The sequence below is a fragment of the Cheilinus undulatus genome, linkage group 8, assembly GCF_018320785.1.
Source record: "Cheilinus undulatus linkage group 8, ASM1832078v1, whole genome shotgun sequence".
NCBI classification, from domain to species: Eukaryota; Metazoa; Chordata; class Actinopteri; order Labriformes; family Labridae; genus Cheilinus; species Cheilinus undulatus.
In genome coordinates this window covers 37202828-37223425 of record NC_054872.1, presented here as the reverse complement: position 1 = coordinate 37223425, position 20598 = coordinate 37202828, and the positions used below count along the sequence as shown (strand labels likewise).

Here is a 20598-nt window from a genome sequence, read left to right as displayed (position 1 = left end):
TTCCCAATTTAGACTCCCCGATTACCCTCGAATTCCACCCACAGCTACCAGTTTCAAACCAGTGGGCAGGTGTGACAGACACAGAGAGGCCAACCTAAATGGCAGTGTCTTATATGAGTTGCAGCAGTCTTCCTGCCTTGACTCAGCAGAGCATATGCCCCCGGCCACATGAAACATTTGTCAGCTTGCGGCTTTACAGTCTCTGCCCACAGCCTTTAAAGAGGAAACTGAATCATAACTTGATGCAGAGGGCTGTGAGAAGAATATGTTTAGGGGCTCTTTGTATTGTAAGGGAAACATAGTCTAGCCTTTTTGATGAGAATTTTAATTTTATTTGTGCATTACTTGTACTAACTAAACATGCATTGGAGTCTGCCCTTTACAGGATTTTTACATTTGTGCATGCATCTTCTTTTTCTTAAATGCCATATATGGAATATACTGCTGACACTGAAATATCCTTATGATGAAGTATATAGACAACAGTCTCAATTAATATGGTGAGATAGTGTTTTTTTTAAAAGAGGCTGGTTGATTGAGCACTCATTCATAAGCTTTAGTTTCTATTTGCTTTGCAGTAGGCAGTATCCTCAGTGCTCATCGTCCCTCCTTTGCCAAGATTATTCAGAAGACCTCACCAGAATCCTCCTCCCCCAGATAATTGTCTCAGCATGTTTTGCGTGTATGGTATGCACCTGTGTGTGTGTGTGTGTGTAAGGGAGAAAGTGTGGCTCAGACTGCAGGGTATTTTACTGTAACTGGTTTTGCTGGCACACTGCATACAAATGTGTTCAATGTAGAGAGGTGTTGCTATAGCAATCATTATTGCAAGATTTTGTTCAAATACGTGTGGATTCAATGAAAGAAAATGGTCTTAATATTCTGGTCTGGGTTCAGATATATTGGTAAATTAATCAGTAACAAACTGTTCAATGATTCAGCAAAAGGAACCCACTCAAGCCAAGCTGATTTGTTACGATTTCCTCTTTAAGCTGCATGTGCATTTCCTCTGCAAGATAGAATGAATGTATTATAACATGTGGTTGTCAGCTTGGTTTGACCCCATACAGATCATGTTTACAAAGGACTGACAGCTCCCCCTGCTGTTACATACTCTGAACTACAACAACACTGTTTCAGAGCTCATGCCATCATTAACACATGATTGCATCAGTACACAAGCCAATGAATCTTTTCAAACAATAATCCACAAAAATATGTTTCCTCCCGGGGCTATTTATTAAAAATTCTCTTTTGCACATTCAACAATGTAACAACTGAAGAAATATGCATGTATCTACACAAAAAAGATAGAGGTAAACACAGATGCATTCAAATAAAGTGTGCAATAAACATATTTACATATTAGATATTCTTTATATTGCTAAACTATTTTCAACAATAAACTCATCAATGAGAACATTTCTGGACCATCACTCAGACACATTTCAAGGTAGTGAAAATGTCTCACACCTTGTTAGTCATACTGCTACAAGGTAGTGATGCAAGACGAGGATGCTTCTTACCAAAATAGAGATTTGAGGAAATCTGAATCACATTTTAAAGAGCACTTGGTTTTCTCTGACTCCTTCATATAATCCTTTATCTACCAGTTTATTAGAAGAAATAGGAAGCAACAAACTTACCTTTTCATACGGTTTGATTAAAAAAATAAGGAACAAAAAACCCATGTTGTGCTGTAAAATCTAAGAAATGACGTGAAATAACAAAATGGAGTCGGACTTGGATTTAAAAGATGGAATATTTATACACTGTCTAAACCAGTGGTTTTCAAATGGTGTGGCGAGGCACACTGGTGTGCCTTGAGGCAAGATTAGGTACGCAGTGGGAAATTGTAAAACATCAGCACAACAGCTTTACAACTAGAGATTAGGAACGTCCAAAATAATCTGCACATTATCAGTACCAGCAGATATTAGCTTAAATAGTTAATAATCAGTTAAAACAGATATGAAAATATCTACTGATATTTACATCCAATATATCTTCAATAAATATCAGCCAGTATTTGCTGTCAATATTGGCCTATATCGGCTCTGTGTAGTGGCCTCAGCTGCCATTATTGGCTGTAAATATAGTCCTTCATCAGCTGGCAGTAAACTTTGGCCTGTACCAGTCGTAAATATTGGCTTATATTGTACGGAAATATCAGCCATATCTGCTGGAAACATCAGCCTATATCAAGTGTAAATATTGCCCTATAATGGCAGTAAATATTGGCCTATATCAGCTGTAAATATCAGCCATATCTGCTGTAAACATTGGCCTATCAGTTGTAAATATTGTCCTATAATTGCAGTAAATATTGGTTGACATCAGCTCTAAATATATGCCTATATTGGCTGTAAATATTGGCCATATCTTCTAAAAACACTGGCCTATATCTGCTGTAAATATTGGCCTATAGCGGCTGTTAATATTGCACTATAATGGCAGTAAATATTGGCCTACATGAGGTGTGTAGATGATTGTTTGGTTTTGTATTTTACATTTGTATTTGTTATTTACCTGCCCTGGGACTACAGATAGAAATTAGTTGGTAAATCTGGTACAAAGTTTGAAAGCCACTGGTCTAAACTGATGTTTTGCTATTACCTCTTTTCCATGTTTAACAAAGTAATAAAGGTCTACAGTGTGTTCTGATGCTCTGAAATTAAGTTTACAGCTTACATAACATTACAGTGTATTGAGGTTAAAGCTGGCTCACAACATTCTTATAGCTGACTATGAAAACTAGCAGTTTGTAGTTGGTTGTTTGACAACCAGTGAAAACACCTGCTCACATCTGCATTTTTAAAAAACCCTAAACAGAGTTTTCTCTGCATGTGTGGTTGCTGCAGTGTATTTGCAGGTACAGACAGCAGACTGGTCTACAGCAGAACAGACTGATGACGATGTATTGTGCCCTATCCCCTCTGGACGTCTCTGTCAGGTTGATGGTGTCACAGGCCATCCATCATGGCAAGAAGGTCATCTCCTTTGCTGCTAGAACAGGGAGATTGATCTCCAGACTCGGTGAACTCTCCCATGATCTTGACCAGCTCTGCATTGGCCTGCTGGTCCTGAAAGAAAATGTTATCCACCAATTGTCAGTGGCAGTGAGTGGTTATCAACAAGGACTGACACCTCATTTCAGTAAATCCTATTAGACTGTCAAAGCCTCACATGTCAGATCATTGACTGAAACCTTAAGTCCTTCACTGAGATGGAGGATATTTGGCCTTAAGTCCAATCATGGGGGTACTTTTCAAGGGTAAAGGAAACCTACTAGTAATGAGGCTAACAGACTGTGACAGTGCAGACTGCAAGAACTTCTTTGACCTTTACTTACGAACACCAATTCCAAAAAATGCTGGGACACTGTGTAAAATACTTATAAAAAAACAAACAGTGATTTTCCCAAAAATTAAAATATATTCAGTTGAGAATTTACATTTGTATATGTATAATATTCAGAAAACAGCAAACAGACAAGATACTGAATGTCCAAACAGATAAGCATCATCATGTTTTAAAAGATACACATACTATGCATTTGATGCCTGCAATATGTTCTAGTTGGCACTGGGCAAGAAAAGATGGACAGCCGTGGAATGCTAAAAAATAAACACCTGGATCATTCCACAATTTTCTGACACAGGTACGCAGGCTAATTGGCAACAGGTGATAGTACCATGATTAGGCATGAAAGAAGCACTCCTAAGGCGCAGTCGTTCACAATCAATGACGGTGCAAGGTTTTCAGCTTTGTGAGAAACTACATGGGCAAATAGCCCAACAACGACAATATTCCTCAACATGCAATTGCAAGGAATTTAGAGATTTCACCATCTACAGTTCATAATGTCATCAAAAAATTCACATAATCTGGATAAATCTCTGCACAAGGGGCAAAGCCAAAATTCCCCAATGAAAGCCCGTGGCCTTCAACCCCTCAGGTGGCACTGCTTTAAAAACTGGCATCAATTTGTGATGATATTACAGCGTGGGCTTGGGAACACTTTGGGAAACCACTGCCATTTAGTTTTGGCATCAACAAATTGAAGGTAATACTCTTAACATGTAAAGCAAAAGACACATCCTTCGTGCTGACTGTTGTCAATGCAAAATTTAAAAAGCCAGCATCTGTGATTGTGTGGGGGTGTACTAGTGCCCATGGTACATACAGGTTTTGGAGCAACATATGCTTCCACGTCCCCAATTATTGCACGAGTTACAATAGTATGGCTTCACAGTAAAAGAGTGGGGGTTCTAGATTGACCTGCACGCAGTCCAGACCTGTCTCCCTTTGAAAACGTAAGGCGCCTTTTTGAAGGGCAAAATATGACAATAGAAACTTGAAATATTTTAATTTAAGATATACATCTAACAATAAGTAAGGAAGGAAGGAACAGGCAGTGCTGTTTCAAGAAAAGATGTTGTAACAAAGCAGTAATCATGCTCCTGTCCCTAGTTTTTTGGAACATTGTGCAGGCATCATTTCCAGAACATTTAACAGTTTGAACATTAAATATGGTCTTTGTGCTCTATTCAATTGAATATAAGTTGCAAAAAGGTTTGCAAACCCCAGTGCCTTGTTTTCATTCACATTTACACTCACTTACACTTTTTTGAACTGGGGTTTGTAGATAAAGATAAAAATCTTCCAGCTGCACAAAAATCTGCATGGTTGTCCATAATGATGGCTCCTAAGCTCAGCTGGCTCTGAGATAGGTACTGATGTTGTGTTACTTGTACCACATGCCACAAAAGCTCAGAAATAAATATTTTATCCTTATAGCCATGAACATATTTCCTTGTAGTGTGAACAATAGTTAAGAGCAAGTTCAAAATAAAAATCAATGTTGCTGGGAACTAGTGTCCTGTAGTTTTAGAGGACATATTTGAAAACAAGCTTAAAGCATAAAGCAAATGAAACTAAACCATAAACACCATTTCTCATGATAGAATCTGCTTTTTAAATAATAACATCACTCATCTAGAGAAATCAATTCATTATCAGTACACTTCCTCTGTAGTCTGCTATACCCTTAGATGAAAATAATATGGTTTCATCACACAAATTCAGAACATCCTGCTTCAATTAAAAGTGTTTTTTGAGTCCTGAGTGCTGTGATGTCCTGTATTAAACCATAAAATATCATTTCTGTGTAACTATTTTACCCCCCTGCTCTGCTGAAAGACATTTTTAAGACAGTTAACTTTGCCTTTACCTTTGTGGCTTGGATGTTTATGACTCCATATGAAAGCTCATCTGGTCTTGACATTAATGCCTCCCTGTGATTAAAAAGAATCACAACATAAGAAATCACGTGATAGACCTGTTTGATTTTTATTTACACAGGATAAAGTAGCAGTTTGACAGTGCACATAAGATTGATCAGACTTACTGTTCTTCTTCATCCGTGGCAAAGAGGTTTACTCTGAAGCCGCTGTCTGAATTTCCTGCTTTCTGAACTTCTAATCCTCCCATTAACCTGGCCAATAAATTCAGTTCCTCTTTGGCCAGAGGGTTGGGGGCAGTGTTGACCTGTTGACACATAGTGTTTTATTTTTGCCACCTTTGTTCAAAAGTTGCTACTACGGATATGATGTTCTACGTAGTTGCAGATATGATTCTTTACTTGTTGTTGCTAGGGAAGAGTCAAAGTGTGTCAGAACCAGTCATCAAAATGCTATGATTGTGAAGCTGCTTTACCTTTGTGTGCTGAGCAGAATTTTTAGATGTTCCTGACATGTGGGTTTCCACAGGCCGGCTAACGCTGTACCTGAATAAATAAGACAGAATGAGTTATTGCTGCAAAAATACACACAAAATAATTTTCATATGCAACAGGCAAATTGGATTGACACAGCCTTGAATATGATATTGTATGTTATATGTATATGTTAAATAATGAGCAACAACTTTGATTTTACACAAAATTATATCTTCAACTTTAAGCTTCTAATAACTTGAATTTTAAGATTTCAATAAATTGGGTGTTAATGACCAAAAACTGGATACCACACTTAAATGGCAATAAAAATACTGAACATAAATATTCAATCCAGATCCGACCTGGTCATAAATATCAAATAATGATATTTTTTTAGAACTTAAACCCTTTCAATGCCAATGTAAGTGCTAAAACACCCTGGTGTTTGTAACAAAGTAATATTTAAGTTCAGATGTTGTACTTTTCAGTGTCTTACATGTTTGTGCCAAGTTTTGTGACTCTGTCTCCAAAGAGCTCAAAAGAACCCTCCCGAAGAGCAGCCATGTAACTTCCTCCATTGGTGAACTGCAGCCTGCCCATCTCTTCGCCAGAACAGCTAAACATCCTAAAATAATCACATACACAAATATATATTATAGTAACATTGTAAAATTATATATAAAACATGTAGTATAATAAGCAATATATGAGTTACACATGCTTTTAATACATTTTCATTGCACAGCAGTTCTCTTCTATTTTCTTCCCTTTGCACTGAATTAACTCCTCCAAAGGAAAGCATTTTTTGTCTATGGTACTTTAAAAGTGTTGAGTTTTTCTATAAACGTGCTTTTGACATATTAAATGTTTCAGTGAACACGAACAGTCCCTAGGTAATTGAATCAGACCCAAATACCACCTATCTAAAATTAGAATGTAAATACTTGTGCCAAGTAACCTCTGTAATGCAATTAGCTTTTAAAAGGCCTACTTAACTTAAGATTAAAGTGTCTGGGTGAGATCAACCAACAAATGTGAGACACAAAGATAAACCTTAAAAAGCATCAAAAGAAACAAAGAAATATTTTGTTGTTCAAGCCACTTATTTAACATCAGCCTCAGCAAATTCCACTGATCATTTAGTGTGGATTAAAAGCAGTGGTACCTTATCAAACCAGGTACTTGTGTTCCATATGGCACAGGACCGCTGATGGGAAGCACAAAGCGTCCGTTGGAGTTTTGCACTTTGTCCTTGAGGAAAATAGAAACCTGGCAGAAAAGTGGAGAGAGACAAAGTGAAGAGAGGCTTGTGAGGAAAATGAAACACAATATGCAAAAGACATTATCATGTCAAACATTTATATGCATTCATAAGATTCAAATTTCCAAAATAATGGACTTACTCTTATATGCATATCTTGGAAGAAGATAAGGAGAGTTTGTCTGATCAGCTGGAATTCTCCATTAGATAAGGGCGTATACATCTAAGAGAAAAAATGTTAGATGAAATAGTACATTTACCTTACAGAAGATATCAAAAGGTAACACAATCTTAATCTAAATACAAGTGTTATCATGTTTTTAAAAATATTTTTGCCATGTTTGTTGAAAGGATTGTAACCTGCTGTTTGAGAGTTGTGTTACACCGATACAATTAATGCTGCTTATCATCAGCCCTGACATTAGTGGCACGGCCACTTAAAATTGCTTATATTAGGAGCCCATAGCTTTTCTTTGCTGAGGGTCTGATACATGAACAGAAATAACATTTTTGGATTAAGACTGTGTTGCTTCTGACTGCTTGGCACTGTGGTGCTACATTAAAGCTTTGTTAAAAAGAACTCAATCCTGCATACAAAGCTCACTGGGTTTCTGTTTCTTTTGATTTTTACTTTCTAACCAAATAAAGATGCCTTTTTTTCTACCTATATCAATTTAGCCTTAATTCACAAACCACAAAGCTTCAGGTTGGGTCTTGTTTGGGCTTTTCCAATACTGGTGCTAAACTGATACTTTTTAAATGGTGTGGGTGTCTTAACAGTGTCTGGATGGATATTTTAAAGAGAAAAAAGGCATATTAAAAGTTGGTGGGTGAATAATAGCTGTATTGGTGTCATAAACAATTCAGGGAAATACCTTAAAAAGATGCCAGTTGAAAAACAGGATAAGAAAAGGAATAAGGTATAACTCCTCTATAAGAGAGGCTCAAGCAGTCAGTCAGGGACAAACAATGTGTACAAGTGTCAGTCAGTGTGACTCTGACTTGATTGGAAAATTCAGGCACAGACATTGCTTCAGAAAGAAAAACAATTAAAAGAGAAAGTGATCTGGTACTGAAATGAAGCATCGAAATCTGTCAGATGTCTCAGTATCAATACCATATTGGTACTGGATTTCGATACTCATCCCTGTGACATCTTTCAGGCCACTGCAAGAAACCCTTATCATCCAAACGTGATTTAGATTAACACTGCTCAACTGTAAGAAGATTGAACACATGTCCCACCTCTATGAGCTGTTGGTATGTCTCATCAACCTGGCTAAGAATGCTGGGAGTATCTTTCACAAAGTCTTTGATTGCATCCATGTGGTTAAAGGAGACAAGGAGGATGTCCTTTGGTCGGGGACAGAGAAGCACTTGATACTTGAAAGCCATGGTCATCAAGTCATAAAGCTGCAAAGAAGGGCACGTGCACAATTTTAGTGGATAGTCATCAGTTTAAAATTATTGCTACTGTTGTTTCATAAACAGCAGAGGGAGCCACACACAATAATGTTGTTTTCATGAGGAATTAAAAATTTACTGATGTCAACATTCATCTAATGTAGATGTGAAGCATTCTTAAATCTTAAATACTTAACCCCTACATATGATGTCAGACAAACTGGTATTACTGTGCACAGACAAGTGGATACACTTTTCAACTGGATTTTTTTAGTTTTCAGACATAAAACAGTACACAGATGTACAGGAGAGAAACCTGAAGACATACCTTGTCCATGCTAGCTTGATTGAGTCTCATTATGGAGGCGTGGGCCAGCCTGTCAAACACAGTCCGCAGGGCCTTTTTCGAGTAAAGCTCCTGTGGTTTGAAGAGCTCTTCTAGGAACTTTTTGTTGAACATGGTGGTGATGATGTCATTCATGACTAGTCAGGAAACAGAAGAAAGTTAACCAAGGTAATAAAACTGTACTTTACAAAGTAAAAGGCTCAGAAAGAAGATGATAAGCATCTACATTTTGGCCCAAACTTGATCTTTGAAGCCCATCCCAACAGCTCTAACAAAGCAGCAGCAGCAGCAGCAATCAAAGGCACCAGCATATGCCCTACCCCACAGCATGGCAATAGCCAGGTATGTAAAAATTTGCTTTTTAACTCCAGACGGGATTTTTGATTTAATAAGAAAACCTCTATCAATTGCTGCTGCAAAACTTGCTCAAGCTCAAGCTGCTATTGGCTCATCTGTGAGACGATCAACGTTGCTAAAAGTCAATGTGTAAGAAAGCATAAATTCAACTACAAAAAATAGAAAATAAATGAGCTGTGAAAAAGTAACACCACTTTTGGAGCAGAGGCAGACAGTTTGGTTACCCCAGATGAGCTATCTGATATACCTTGAAATTCTTCGACACAAAAGATTATGTATAAAGATGCCAATAGAGATGTTTTTCCCTCATATTACTTACTCTTTTTTGAAGACTACAACAATGCCAACATTTTCTCTCATGTTTTACCATTAAGGCTGGTAAATCAATCAAAATGTATATTACATTGCAATATGTCGCACTGCAATTTTGAAATACCAGAGGCTGCAAAATTTCTGTAAACCTCAGATTGTCAAAATATCAGTTTATAACCGTTTTTTGCAGCAGATGGATTGTTCTAAAAATTAGGCAAAACATTCAAGGTACAATTTATTCCAGAATAGTTTGCAAAACATCCTACTTTCCTCATTTTTGTAAGTATTATTCTTAATAAAAAGAGAATGACAAAAAAGATAATTCCCTTCAATAGAACAACTCACAGATATTTTGTGAAAATAATTCAACCTTAGTTGCCATGATGGTTGTTAAAAAGGCTATAAAGTAAACAAATAAGTCAACTTACACATTTTGATTAAGGCAGATGAATAAAAAAGTGATTCATATTGATTCATGCATCATCAAATTTCATCCTTCCTTCCTGTCTGCCTAACAGGAAAGAAGAGTTTATGTTCATTTATCTAATACTGTGTTCTTTATTACATGGGACATTTCACAGCCTGCATTTTCTTGATTTTTTTCTTTTTGTTTGTTTGTTTTTTAAATACAACATACAAATTATTTAAAAATAAGTGCTTACTAAATTGTAATCCCAATATAAGAAAAAAATCACAGTTGCATTATTTTCCCATTTGTCCTGCCCTATTTACCATGAAACAGATCAGAAATCATTACTCCAGTGACTTCTTCTGTCTAATAAAAAAACTTTATTCTGTATCTGTGCTTAGGTGTATGCCAGGATTAAACAAAAACAACTAAACAGATGAACATTGGCTGCTGACACTGATTCATGCCACATCATTTCCCAATGGGCTGATGTCTGTCAAAATGGCTACTACCGACCCATATCTGTGTTAAATTACTGAATTAGCTCATTCTTAATCATGCAGTATTGTAGTAATGTCATACAAGCAGACAATGATAAATAATTTTATAGTCAGGATTGGACTTTTAAAGTTATTGGATCACTTGCATTAAGTACCTGGGTGTGAAGGCAGTGGCATCTTATATTTGAGATCTCATTTGGTGTTTATCTTATCAAATAATTAAATCAGCATATAACTTTAGTCTAAGCTCAAGCACAGCAAAGATCTACCAATGCAATGTATCTCTGTGATTATACCTCTCCTTCTGTCCTCCTCTATCCAGCCAGATATTGTGGAAACTTTATGAATTAAAAGCAGAGGGACAAATGAAATAAAGCTCTGACTGACATTTCCAGACATAGCACGTGTTGCATGCAAAAGTTGACTGTACACTGAATTTATATTCATTGAATTTTGCACTGAATTCACTATTATCAATGGCCCCACTCATTACAATATGGCAAAAAATATGTGGATTTGAGATATACAACCAGTTGATTCAGATATGCTTCCACAACGTGAGTGACTTTAAACGTCTACTGAAACCAGAAACTCATGTACGGAACAAACTGACCAAAGTAATTGTGTATTTCTCGCAGTGCTGCAGGAACGTGTTTCTGCGGGGTGACATTTGTGTTGTTATCTGGATAGCTGCTAAGCTAACTAGCTAGCTACCTTTTTTAGCCTTGTCAGCAGGGATATTCTGAGCTCGAAGCCGCTGGTCCAGGATGTATAGCATTTCTCCGCCGAGGTTGATGAATAGAAGAGGCAGAGTTCTTGACGACATGCTGGTGTCTGTGCAGCTGATTATCTCCAAAAAAACGTAAGCGATTTTAGCTAGCTTTAATGCTAAATGCTGATACAGGGTCTGTATGTTTGGTAAAGCCTCTTCTGGTTGCCAGGCCACGAAGCCAACAGCCAATGAGAGCGCAGTGCTTTGTGACGTAAAGGGAAGTGAAGGTTTTAGGCGGACGTGACACTTAAAATCGGGATCGAAACAAGAAGTTACTCTTAAAGTAAACGTAAAATAACTCCAAGAGGAAAATTCTTCTGGAATGCTTATTTCTCAGATTAATTAAGACCACAAATTATCCAGTCCAAACGAGATTACAGGAATACAATGTTTAATAATAAATAATGTCTACGCCACAAACTCACGCATTTCAAGATTTGCTGAGGTTAGTAACATTCGTGTTTTCTGCAGGACGAAAGAGGACAATATATTGAACTTCTTCTATGAATGTCCAGTAATCAAATCATTCTGTATGCTTTTGATTTATTTTTTTGACTGCACATTAAATCTACACCAAAGATATATTATTTGTGTAAGAAAACAAAAACAAAAAAAAAACCCATGGGGTATGTATTTAACCCATTTTTACCTCTTGCAACTAAATGTTGCCACTTTTACCTAATTTTTGCTACTTGTTGACCCCTTTTCACTGCTTTAAATGCAGATTTTTGCCACTTTTAACCCATTTTTGCTACTTTTTGACTCCTGTACAGCTTTAAATGTAGATTTTTGTCACTTATAAGCAATGTGTGCTACTTTTTGACCCCTGTACTGCTTTAATGTAGATTTTTGTCACTTATAAGCAATGTGTGCTACTTTTTGACCCCTGTACTGCTTTAATGTAGATTTTTGTCACTTATAAGCAATGTGTGCTACTTTTTGACCCCTTTACTGCTTTAAATGCAGATTTTTGCCACTTTTAACCCATTTTTGCAATTGTTATCCAATTTTTTTTTTTTTTTGTCTATTATCTATTTTCTCAAAGAGGCTTCAGGCTCTAAAGCCATGAGATGGAACAAATATCAAGGACTAACACTGGGACATTAAAAGCAGGTGCAAAAACATATACAACTTCATTGAAAGGAAAATCCCTTAAAGCAGGGGTGTCAAACTTAATCACAGCAGAGGCCAGATTCTGGATGCAGGACTAACCCGAGGGCCTAACAGAGTCACCTTTGTAACCAAAAACTGTCAAACTTGCTTCACCGGTAATAGAATATGGAAAAAAAACTTAGGACTGATGATGAACGATTTTCACATTTAAAAGTTACAAAAGTAAATTAAAAAGGCTCACAATCTGAGAAAAGTAAATTTATTAGTTCAAAAAGGTCAAAACATGAAATTGAAAAAAAAAATTTTTTTTTTAAAAAGACAAATATATTAGAAAGAAAGTCAAAATCACGAGTTTAGAAGGTCAAAATATGAAATAAAAATTTGTAATCATGAAATTAAAATTCTAAATATGATTCAAACTTTTAAATTGTGAGTGTAAAAGGTCATACTATGGGATTATGAAGTCAAAGTTTGGAGTTGAAAATATAGGATAAAATAAAAATCGTTGGTTAAAAAGGTCAAAATATCAATTAAAAACTTGAATTATGAATCTTAAAGCTCAATATATTATATGAGAAGTTAAAATTCTGAGTTGAAATGCTCAAAGTATGAAATTAAAAGTCAGAATCCTAAGTTTGAGTCCTAAATGTGAGATGCTTAAATGAAAATGTGAAATGAAAACACAAATTAATTTCTTTTCCAACATTCCTGACTTTTTATCTAGATATTTTTAGTCCTTACTTTTTCAGATTTTGTGACTTAACAAGGATATCTTAAATCATCAAGGATAAGTTCACCTTTTTATACTTGAAGAAATCTGCAGTTTAATGAATCAAAAACAAACAAGACCTGTCACATGTAGCCAGGGGTGATTCTAGAGTCTGTCTGGGCCCTAGGCAAAACTTTCCACAGGCCCCCTCCTACCAGCATTCCTCCCCGTAACATCATAAATAATCCAACACTAACAAATAAAAATCAAAGTAGTCACACCGCCAAGTTCTAGGCTGTAAAGTGTTAATTATATAACAAGCTCTTTCACATTTTTGCAGCCTGCTAGCCAAGCTAACAAGTCAACAGCCGATGTCCTCACTGGCGAAATGACCTATATGTGGGTTGAGCCCAAAAATTTGCCAAATCTTTTCTACCAGTGCCAAACAGCTTATTCTGCTGTTGCTACCGACTCTTGTTTTGAGCTTCTCACCCACATACTCAGCTCTGCTGCTCATCCCACAAATGCATGTTCCTTACAAATGTAACAAGAAATAATCAACGTAAGAGAGAGTTTCTTACTTTTTGTGCCAAGTTTATATATAATGCACCAAAAATGTGAACCTTGATCTTGGCTTTCAGGTGTGAAAAGACCCTTTGTTGCCGCACTCACAGCTCTTGGTATAACATGGTTCATAATTTTGAACACTGTCATTGTTGCCCATCATTACTTCTGAGAGACTCTGCCTCTCTAGAATGCTCCTTTTACACCCAGTGCCCCAACCTTTTTGGAAATGGGGTTGTATTTTTTTCAAGTTGTCAAGTTTCAGTTGTCATAGGGATTTCAGATACTTCTTGACCGTTTACACAGGATACAATTTCCTGAATGTAGTGAATCTGCCTGCCGAACTGTCAACGGCTCACAGGAGCAGTGTGTAAAATTGGGACTATCAACATCTAACAGTCACTTCTGGAGTGTGATGCTCATTTCTCTGGTGATAACTGTGAGAACCAGTGTAGTTTAAAAATCAATACATGCTTAACTGTTATTTGGCTCCTTCTATGGTGCCATAGAAACAGGCAAAATGCAAAAATCCAAGATGGCAGCGTCCTTGGAGGGGACCCTCCCTATGTATGAATAAAAGGCTTACTCTGAGTTAATTTAAAACATAAATTTAAAAAATGTGTTATCAGATGTCAACACTAATTTAGATCAATCTACTTAAAAAGGTTGTTTCATTTTAACCAAGCTTGTTTTGCTAAATGCTACTAGGCTAAATATTATACACTGCACCTTTAAAACACTACTGAGTTACAACTGAATAAAAGACAATTTACTGACATTTCAAAACAGCACTAGTCATTTTATTTGTCCCGATAGATCTGTTGATTAGTGTTGCACCTTGCATTTAATGCTGGGGCGGCCATGTTTGTTTACATTTGATTTCAAATTGGTAACCAAGGAAATGGTGGAATTCCGGAATGTTGGAATTAGACGTATTGTGACATCATCAAAGCAAATGGCTTGGATGTGTCACTCTTAGAAGGTTATAAATACTAGGCAAACCTCAAACACTGCAGACTTACAGAGCAGATCAGCGATCATCGATCAGCGAGAAGTCTTCAAACTTTTTGATTTCTAGGATACTCTTCAAACAGAAATGTCTGAAAAAACCGCGACTGGTTCAATTAGCTGGGGGGATATAATGGACAAGGAATTTGAAAACACCGAGACTAGTTTAATTAGCTGGGGGGATTTAATGGACATGGCATGTGAAAACACCGAGTCTATGGAGGATGAAAAAATGGTCGATACAATGCCTGAGACAAGCAGCGATCGGATCCAGGCTGAGGAAGTCAGAACTGAGGGGCAAAAAAATGCTCCCCAACAAAGTGAGGAAGGAGGTCCCAGGCAGTACCAAAATCACTACCGGGGACCCCCTCCTCCACGCTACCCTTATCACGGACCCCCACGACCACCATATCCCAACCGTGGACCCCCTCCCCCACCGAATAACAGACCCTCTAATCGGCCGTACAGAGGTCCCCCTGGTCCACCACACCATGGACCCCCTCATCAACAATACGGACCCCCTCGCCCACCATTCCAGGGCCATGATCGCCCTCCTTGGATGCGGGACATTGAGAGTCTAAAGAGTAAGCTCAGAGACCGGACCGGCAAACTCAAAGAGGTGTCCCTTGAGCTAAAAGACGTGTCCTCCAAGCTGGAAGAGGCGAAAGAATCAAAAGCCAAATTAGAGAGCGAGAATAACAAAAAAGACAAAAAGATTAATGATCTCCTCGAGGCGGTGAAGGCGGAGAATAACAGGAGGATGGAGAGTGAAAAACAGATCAGGATGCTGAAGGAACAGCTGAAGCACCTGAATCCATCCTTCACTGAAGTGAACTTTGGCCTTTATCCATATAAGACCAAAGAGGAGCTCATCGGGGTCATTGAAGCTCAGAATACAAAGCTCCAGGACAAAGCCTCAGGGGTTTCACACAAAGAGAAAGCCCTGAGAGCTCAGATAGAAGTCTTGGAACAGGAGACCAGGACCCTGAGAGCTCAGAACCAGGTCCTGAAGCAGAAGAACAGGACCATGCCAGAAAAGGCCTCCAAAAAAGAAGCCATGCAGCCAAAAGCTTTAAAGAGTGATCGATTGAAGGATGAAGTGTCGAGGTCTGGCTCCCTGCAGAGAGAGGCTCAGGAGGTCCAACAGAGGCTGTCGGCCGAGATAGACTCTCTCAAGAAGGAAATACGTGTCCTCCAGAGAGAAGCCTCTAAAAAGGACACTGATACCTCCCTGCAGATAGAGTCCTTGACCAATCAGCTGCAGGTACAGACCAGCTACGTCCGTGACCTGGAATGCAGACTGCAGACTGAGCAAGGCAACATGCAGCTAAAAGCTTTAAAGGATCAGCTGGAGTTACAGCGTGATCAAATAAAGACTCAGCAAAAGGCCCAACAGGACAAGGAGAGGCAGATAGAAGACCTCAGAATGCAGCTGCAGAATTCATGTCCAGCCTCCAGAGCACCAGAGCAGGAATCAGTTGATCCTGGGAAAATACAAGAGCTCTTGGATCTTGTGTCTTCTCAGAATGATCGATTGAAGGATGAAGTGTCGAGGTCTGGCTCCCTGCAGAGAGAGGCTCAGGAGGTCCAACAGAGGCTGTCGGCAGAGATAGACTCTCTCAAGAAGGATATATGGGACCTCCAGAGAGAAGCCTCTAGAAAGGACACTGATACCTCCCTGCAGATAGAGTCCTTGACCAATCAGCTGCAGGTACAGACCAGCTACGTCCGTGACCTGGAATTCAAACTGCAGACTGAGCAAGGCAACATCCAGGTCCTGCAGAGAGACATTGAGTACGGGAGAGACCTCACAGCATCTAAGACCAGTCAACTGCAGGCTGAAACGTTGAGGGCTGACACTCTGAAAAACCAACTACAGGGTGTCAGGCTTCAGCTATCAGAGGCGGAGGACAGGATCCAGGTGCTGGAACAGAAAATAAACGAGGAGGCCTCCAGCAGAGAAACGGTCAACGAGCGGCTGGAGAGCCTGGAGGACGAGCTGGAGGAGAAGACGTACTACTGCGTCGCCCTGCTGAGAGAGGTGCCCGGGCTACTAAGAGAGGTGGGGGAAAACGTGTCATTATGGAGGGAGTTCAAAAAGACCCTCACTCCATCATGCTGGCGCCAGTACAAGATGGACAAGATAATGGAAGACCTCCGGAGACTGGCCACACTCTGCCCTCCCCCTCCTCCAGATTCAGAGACGCTGTAACAGGCCTGGGCAGCACAGTGGGTCATGGAAAATCCTGCTGGATAGGAGGTAGCTTTCTGTCTGTCAGGGCGGCACATGGTCCTGGTCGATAGGAGGTAGCTTTCTGTCTGTCAGGGCGGCACATGGTCCACTGTGTCTGTGAAAGGTTTTCTCCAGGAGATCCTGTTACCCCATAAAAATAAAAAAAATAAAATAAAAAAAATAAAATAATAAAAAAAAAACATTTGTTGCAGTTTGAATAAAAGTGTTTACCTAAAGTGAATAAATTCTTAGAATAGACTTTCTGTACTGTACTGACAACTGTACAGTGTAAAGTGTCCATATATACTTTGATTTTCATCAATGCAATGTCCACCTTACACCATACAAAAGGTTTTTACATATTACTTGGATGAGGACAGTGGCCCATGATGTCCATATTACAAACAACTGTGCTGTCAGAAGGGGCCCCCATAGGGCGGTCTTCTACTGTCATTGCAATAGTTGCACATTTTAATTCACTGCTGTTGTTTAAAGTTTGTCAGCACTCAGTTGTCCCTTACTTGCCAGCTAGGGGTCCCAAACAAATATCTGCCTTGGCTAGAGCTCAAATGTGTGGTTCCAGGAGAAAAATTCCCTTCAGTTGATTAAAAAAAACCTGCTTTAATTCTGAAAGAAATTAAGGAACTGGGGATAGATTGACGATTATGACATAAACTTAAATATGGCAAAGATGCCTGTTATGAAAAACAGAGTGGTAACTAGTGTTGTACTCAAGACCACACTATCTGAGACCAGATAAGACCAAGACTTCTGGGGGTCGAGACCAGCGTGAGCAGCGGAGCTCTACAGGTGGAGAGCGCTTAAGCTGCTGCTGCTACAGACCTGGTCCACTCACACACACCACAGTGATCATCTGAGATGTTACGTTTAACAGGAGCAAACCCAGACTGATTTGTGAAACCCCCGTATGCGGGGTACATACAATGTACATAATATGCTAGATAACATGATGCATATTTCTTTTTACAAGCGCTGTGGGTCTCATTTTGGATTTAAACACTACTAAGACAGAGGTAAACTGAACAAAAAAAGACCATATCCAGGATTGGCCAAATGAAGGTAAAACAGTGATGTAATTACTATTATTACAAAATATCGCTACATGAATTGATACTGAATCAAATCGAATCAGGAATTGAATGGAATCGGGGCCTTGAGAATCGGAATCGAATTGATTCAGGAAACCAGTGGCAATACCCAGCCCTCGCCAAGACCATAAAAATCCATTTTTAAACACAATTACAAGGTTGAACAGTTAAAGATCATTCTCTTTTTAATTTTAGGATTTTTAAAAATAAATTTGACAAAAAAAAACAAGGTGTCTGCAACCCTGTCAAAGCACAACACACAAAATCTCAAATCTAAACAAATCTATTCAACTAACTTCTATTAAAAGGCCACTGACAAGTCTGGAATAATTACTAAATATCTGAAAATGAGATGTTTATCTTGATTTGTCAGGTGAATGAGGCCTAAAGTAAGTGTTCAGAGGTATTTCTAACTAGAAATAAGATGGACTGATGTTGGAGTTTTTGCAGGTGTAGCTCTTTGTTGTTTTGGCAAGTGCTGCTCCTTCCTATCACATTAATGAAATTGAAGAATAGCAGAACAGTGCTGATCTTGACTGGTCTTCATGGAAAATCCTGAGACCGGCCTGTCTGAGACTGAGACAAGACTGAGTAACAATGCACTCGAGTCTGAGACAACACCAAAAAATTTAAACCAAGACTGTTCTCAAGTACCGCAACACCAGTGGTAGCTCTGCCTAGTACTAAAGTGTAAATAATGTAACAAGCTTATTCAACTTATTTCAGCCTGCTAGCTAAGCGGACAAGTCAACAGCTGATGTCCTCACCCTGACTTCCAGTAAAATGGTGATCAAAGCTATGAAGTCAGTCCAAATCAAGAGGAAGATTAAAAAAGCCCTTGAGGCCTTGGCTGAGGGGTTCCATCACTATCTTGCCCTAAGACTAAGACCGGCCCTGCCTCACACCTTCAGCTCTCCCAGACACATCGTTCTGCCCTGCCTCATTCTGTAGCTTTAATTTTATATTTCTGCTCTTTTGAGAGACAGAGATCAAATAAAACACCCACTTTTGAACAAGTTTCACTAGATGTTACATGTGATCCGTGTGTGTTGGGCTCATGGATGACGACACATATTGGCATAATCATCAGAAAATATGAGTGTGAGAGAGCATCAGCAGACAGTGACTGGAGGAAACTGTTAAAACGAGGGCATACGCTTCAAAAATAAATTTTCATTTAAATGTGGTACACACTCAGAAAAATGGTGCTCAGTACCTTTAAAGGTACAACAGCTTGTCAGTGTGGCAGCACCCTAAAGGTACTAGTATTGGGTACAATTTTAGGGGGTACAAATTTGTACTTTTACATTTTGTACCCAAAGGTACATATACTGTACCCATAATCTAGGTACAAAAATGTACCTTTAAGAAAAGGTACAAATTTGTTCTTAAAAAGGTACCACACAGTGACAAGGTATTTGTACCTTTAATGTGGCAAATTTTAACCCATTACAACAAACAGTAAAAAAAAGTTTCCTATTATTTATTGACTTAAAAATTATTACATTACACACTTTAACAGAAAACAGCAATATTTACACATACTGTATAACTTCACCATAATTCGTATTTAAAGTAGCATTTCAAAAACAATTTTTAAGAATATATGTAAATAGTACATATATATATATAGCATATAAATAGTCCATTGAGTTTAAATAAAGATGGAAGTGGGTCTATACTCTCCTACTGTGTTATATGTACGCTTCAGTACAGCAGATAAAATCACAGTAATGGTCAGTGAAGTCCTTTAAAGAAGGTGTGTTATCTTCATGTAAGGTGTGTAAACCTAGATAAAAAAAAATGAAGGTGCAGAGGGCTGCAGTTACCCAATCTTCAACTCCTGCTCCTCAGCACAGATCCATACAGTCCACCTTGACTGAAACCGTAACATTCCTGGTATGGCCATCTTCTGGACACTGTTGATTGACGGTAAAAACTGAGTAGGAAGTTCCAGTTCACACTGTTTAGGAAAAAAAAAAGTTGAAATGATGTAGAAGCAAAAGTAGCAAATGTAAATAGCACAGACCCAGATTTATTATTAGTGTATATATATTTTAATAATTTCCAAGTTAGAGACACATATAAACATCTTCCTTTTCATTAAAAACTAACTCCATACCAGCTCCACTGTAATGAAATGGTCTTCAGTCTCTCCAGATGTGGGGCAGCAGGACTAAGACAGCACAGAGGTTAATATCTGTAAGAAACAACAAAAAAAAGGTCCTTTGGGACATTCAGACTATTCAACACCTCTGGTCTCAGCTTGATCACGTTCAGATGTTTGTGGTTACAGCCCTCTTACTGGCACTGACACAGGTTCAATGGATGGATCACATCAACCTCTCCTTACAGCTAAAAGAAATGATAGAGGGATGAGACGATATCTTTCAATATATATAAAATTAATATATTAATATCTTTCCAGACACATAAGAATTTTTTTGCATTACAAAACCCTTCTCAAGCCAATGGCTTCATGAAGAATTCCCCAGGATCTGGTCATACTGTCCTACAAATACTGTTGGCCTGAAATTGGCTTGCTTCTTGAATGAACCAGTCAAAGAGTTGTGACACCAAGTGTTCTGTGATGCCAGACTGTTGTTTGCCATCTTCTTCATGACCTACAAGAATGATCACACAGAGAGGAAGAGAGAACTGCCATTTTTTACAACATCACACTCATTAAAGGTTAATTTATTACTTCTTTCGGAAACGCAGGGTTAAACTGCCGTGTACTAGTATGAGTAATATTTTTTCTTGCTTAACTAAACACCTAACA

The 20598-nt window shown here is 38.4% G+C and overlaps 1 protein-coding gene across 2 annotated transcripts; it reads right to left on the bottom strand.

The window, feature by feature from the left end:
• Positions 1–1230: 1230 nt before the first annotated feature.
• oscp1b (organic solute carrier partner 1b) lies at positions 1231–20145 on the bottom strand. 2 transcript variants are annotated; one of them, XM_041792652.1, is made up of 12 exons: positions 20122–20145; positions 19939–20016; positions 19646–19779; positions 8713–8867; positions 8226–8393; positions 7123–7203; positions 6885–6988; positions 6216–6344; positions 5719–5788; positions 5411–5550; positions 5234–5297; positions 1231–3083 (listed from the first exon to the last, which is right to left on the bottom strand). In XM_041792652.1, exons 4-12 carry the CDS (start codon positions 8863–8865, stop codon positions 2964–2966), a joined length of 1029 nt encoding a protein of 342 aa, XP_041648586.1. In that variant the 5' UTR covers positions 8866–8867; positions 19646–19779; positions 19939–20016; positions 20122–20145; the 3' UTR covers positions 1231–2963. The 2 variants fall into 2 exon arrangements, with proteins under 2 accessions (XP_041648586.1, XP_041648587.1); XM_041792653.1 differs by lacking the exons at positions 19646–19779; positions 19939–20016; positions 20122–20145 and adding an exon at positions 11023–11246.
• Between the last annotated feature and the right edge of the window lie 453 nt (positions 20146–20598).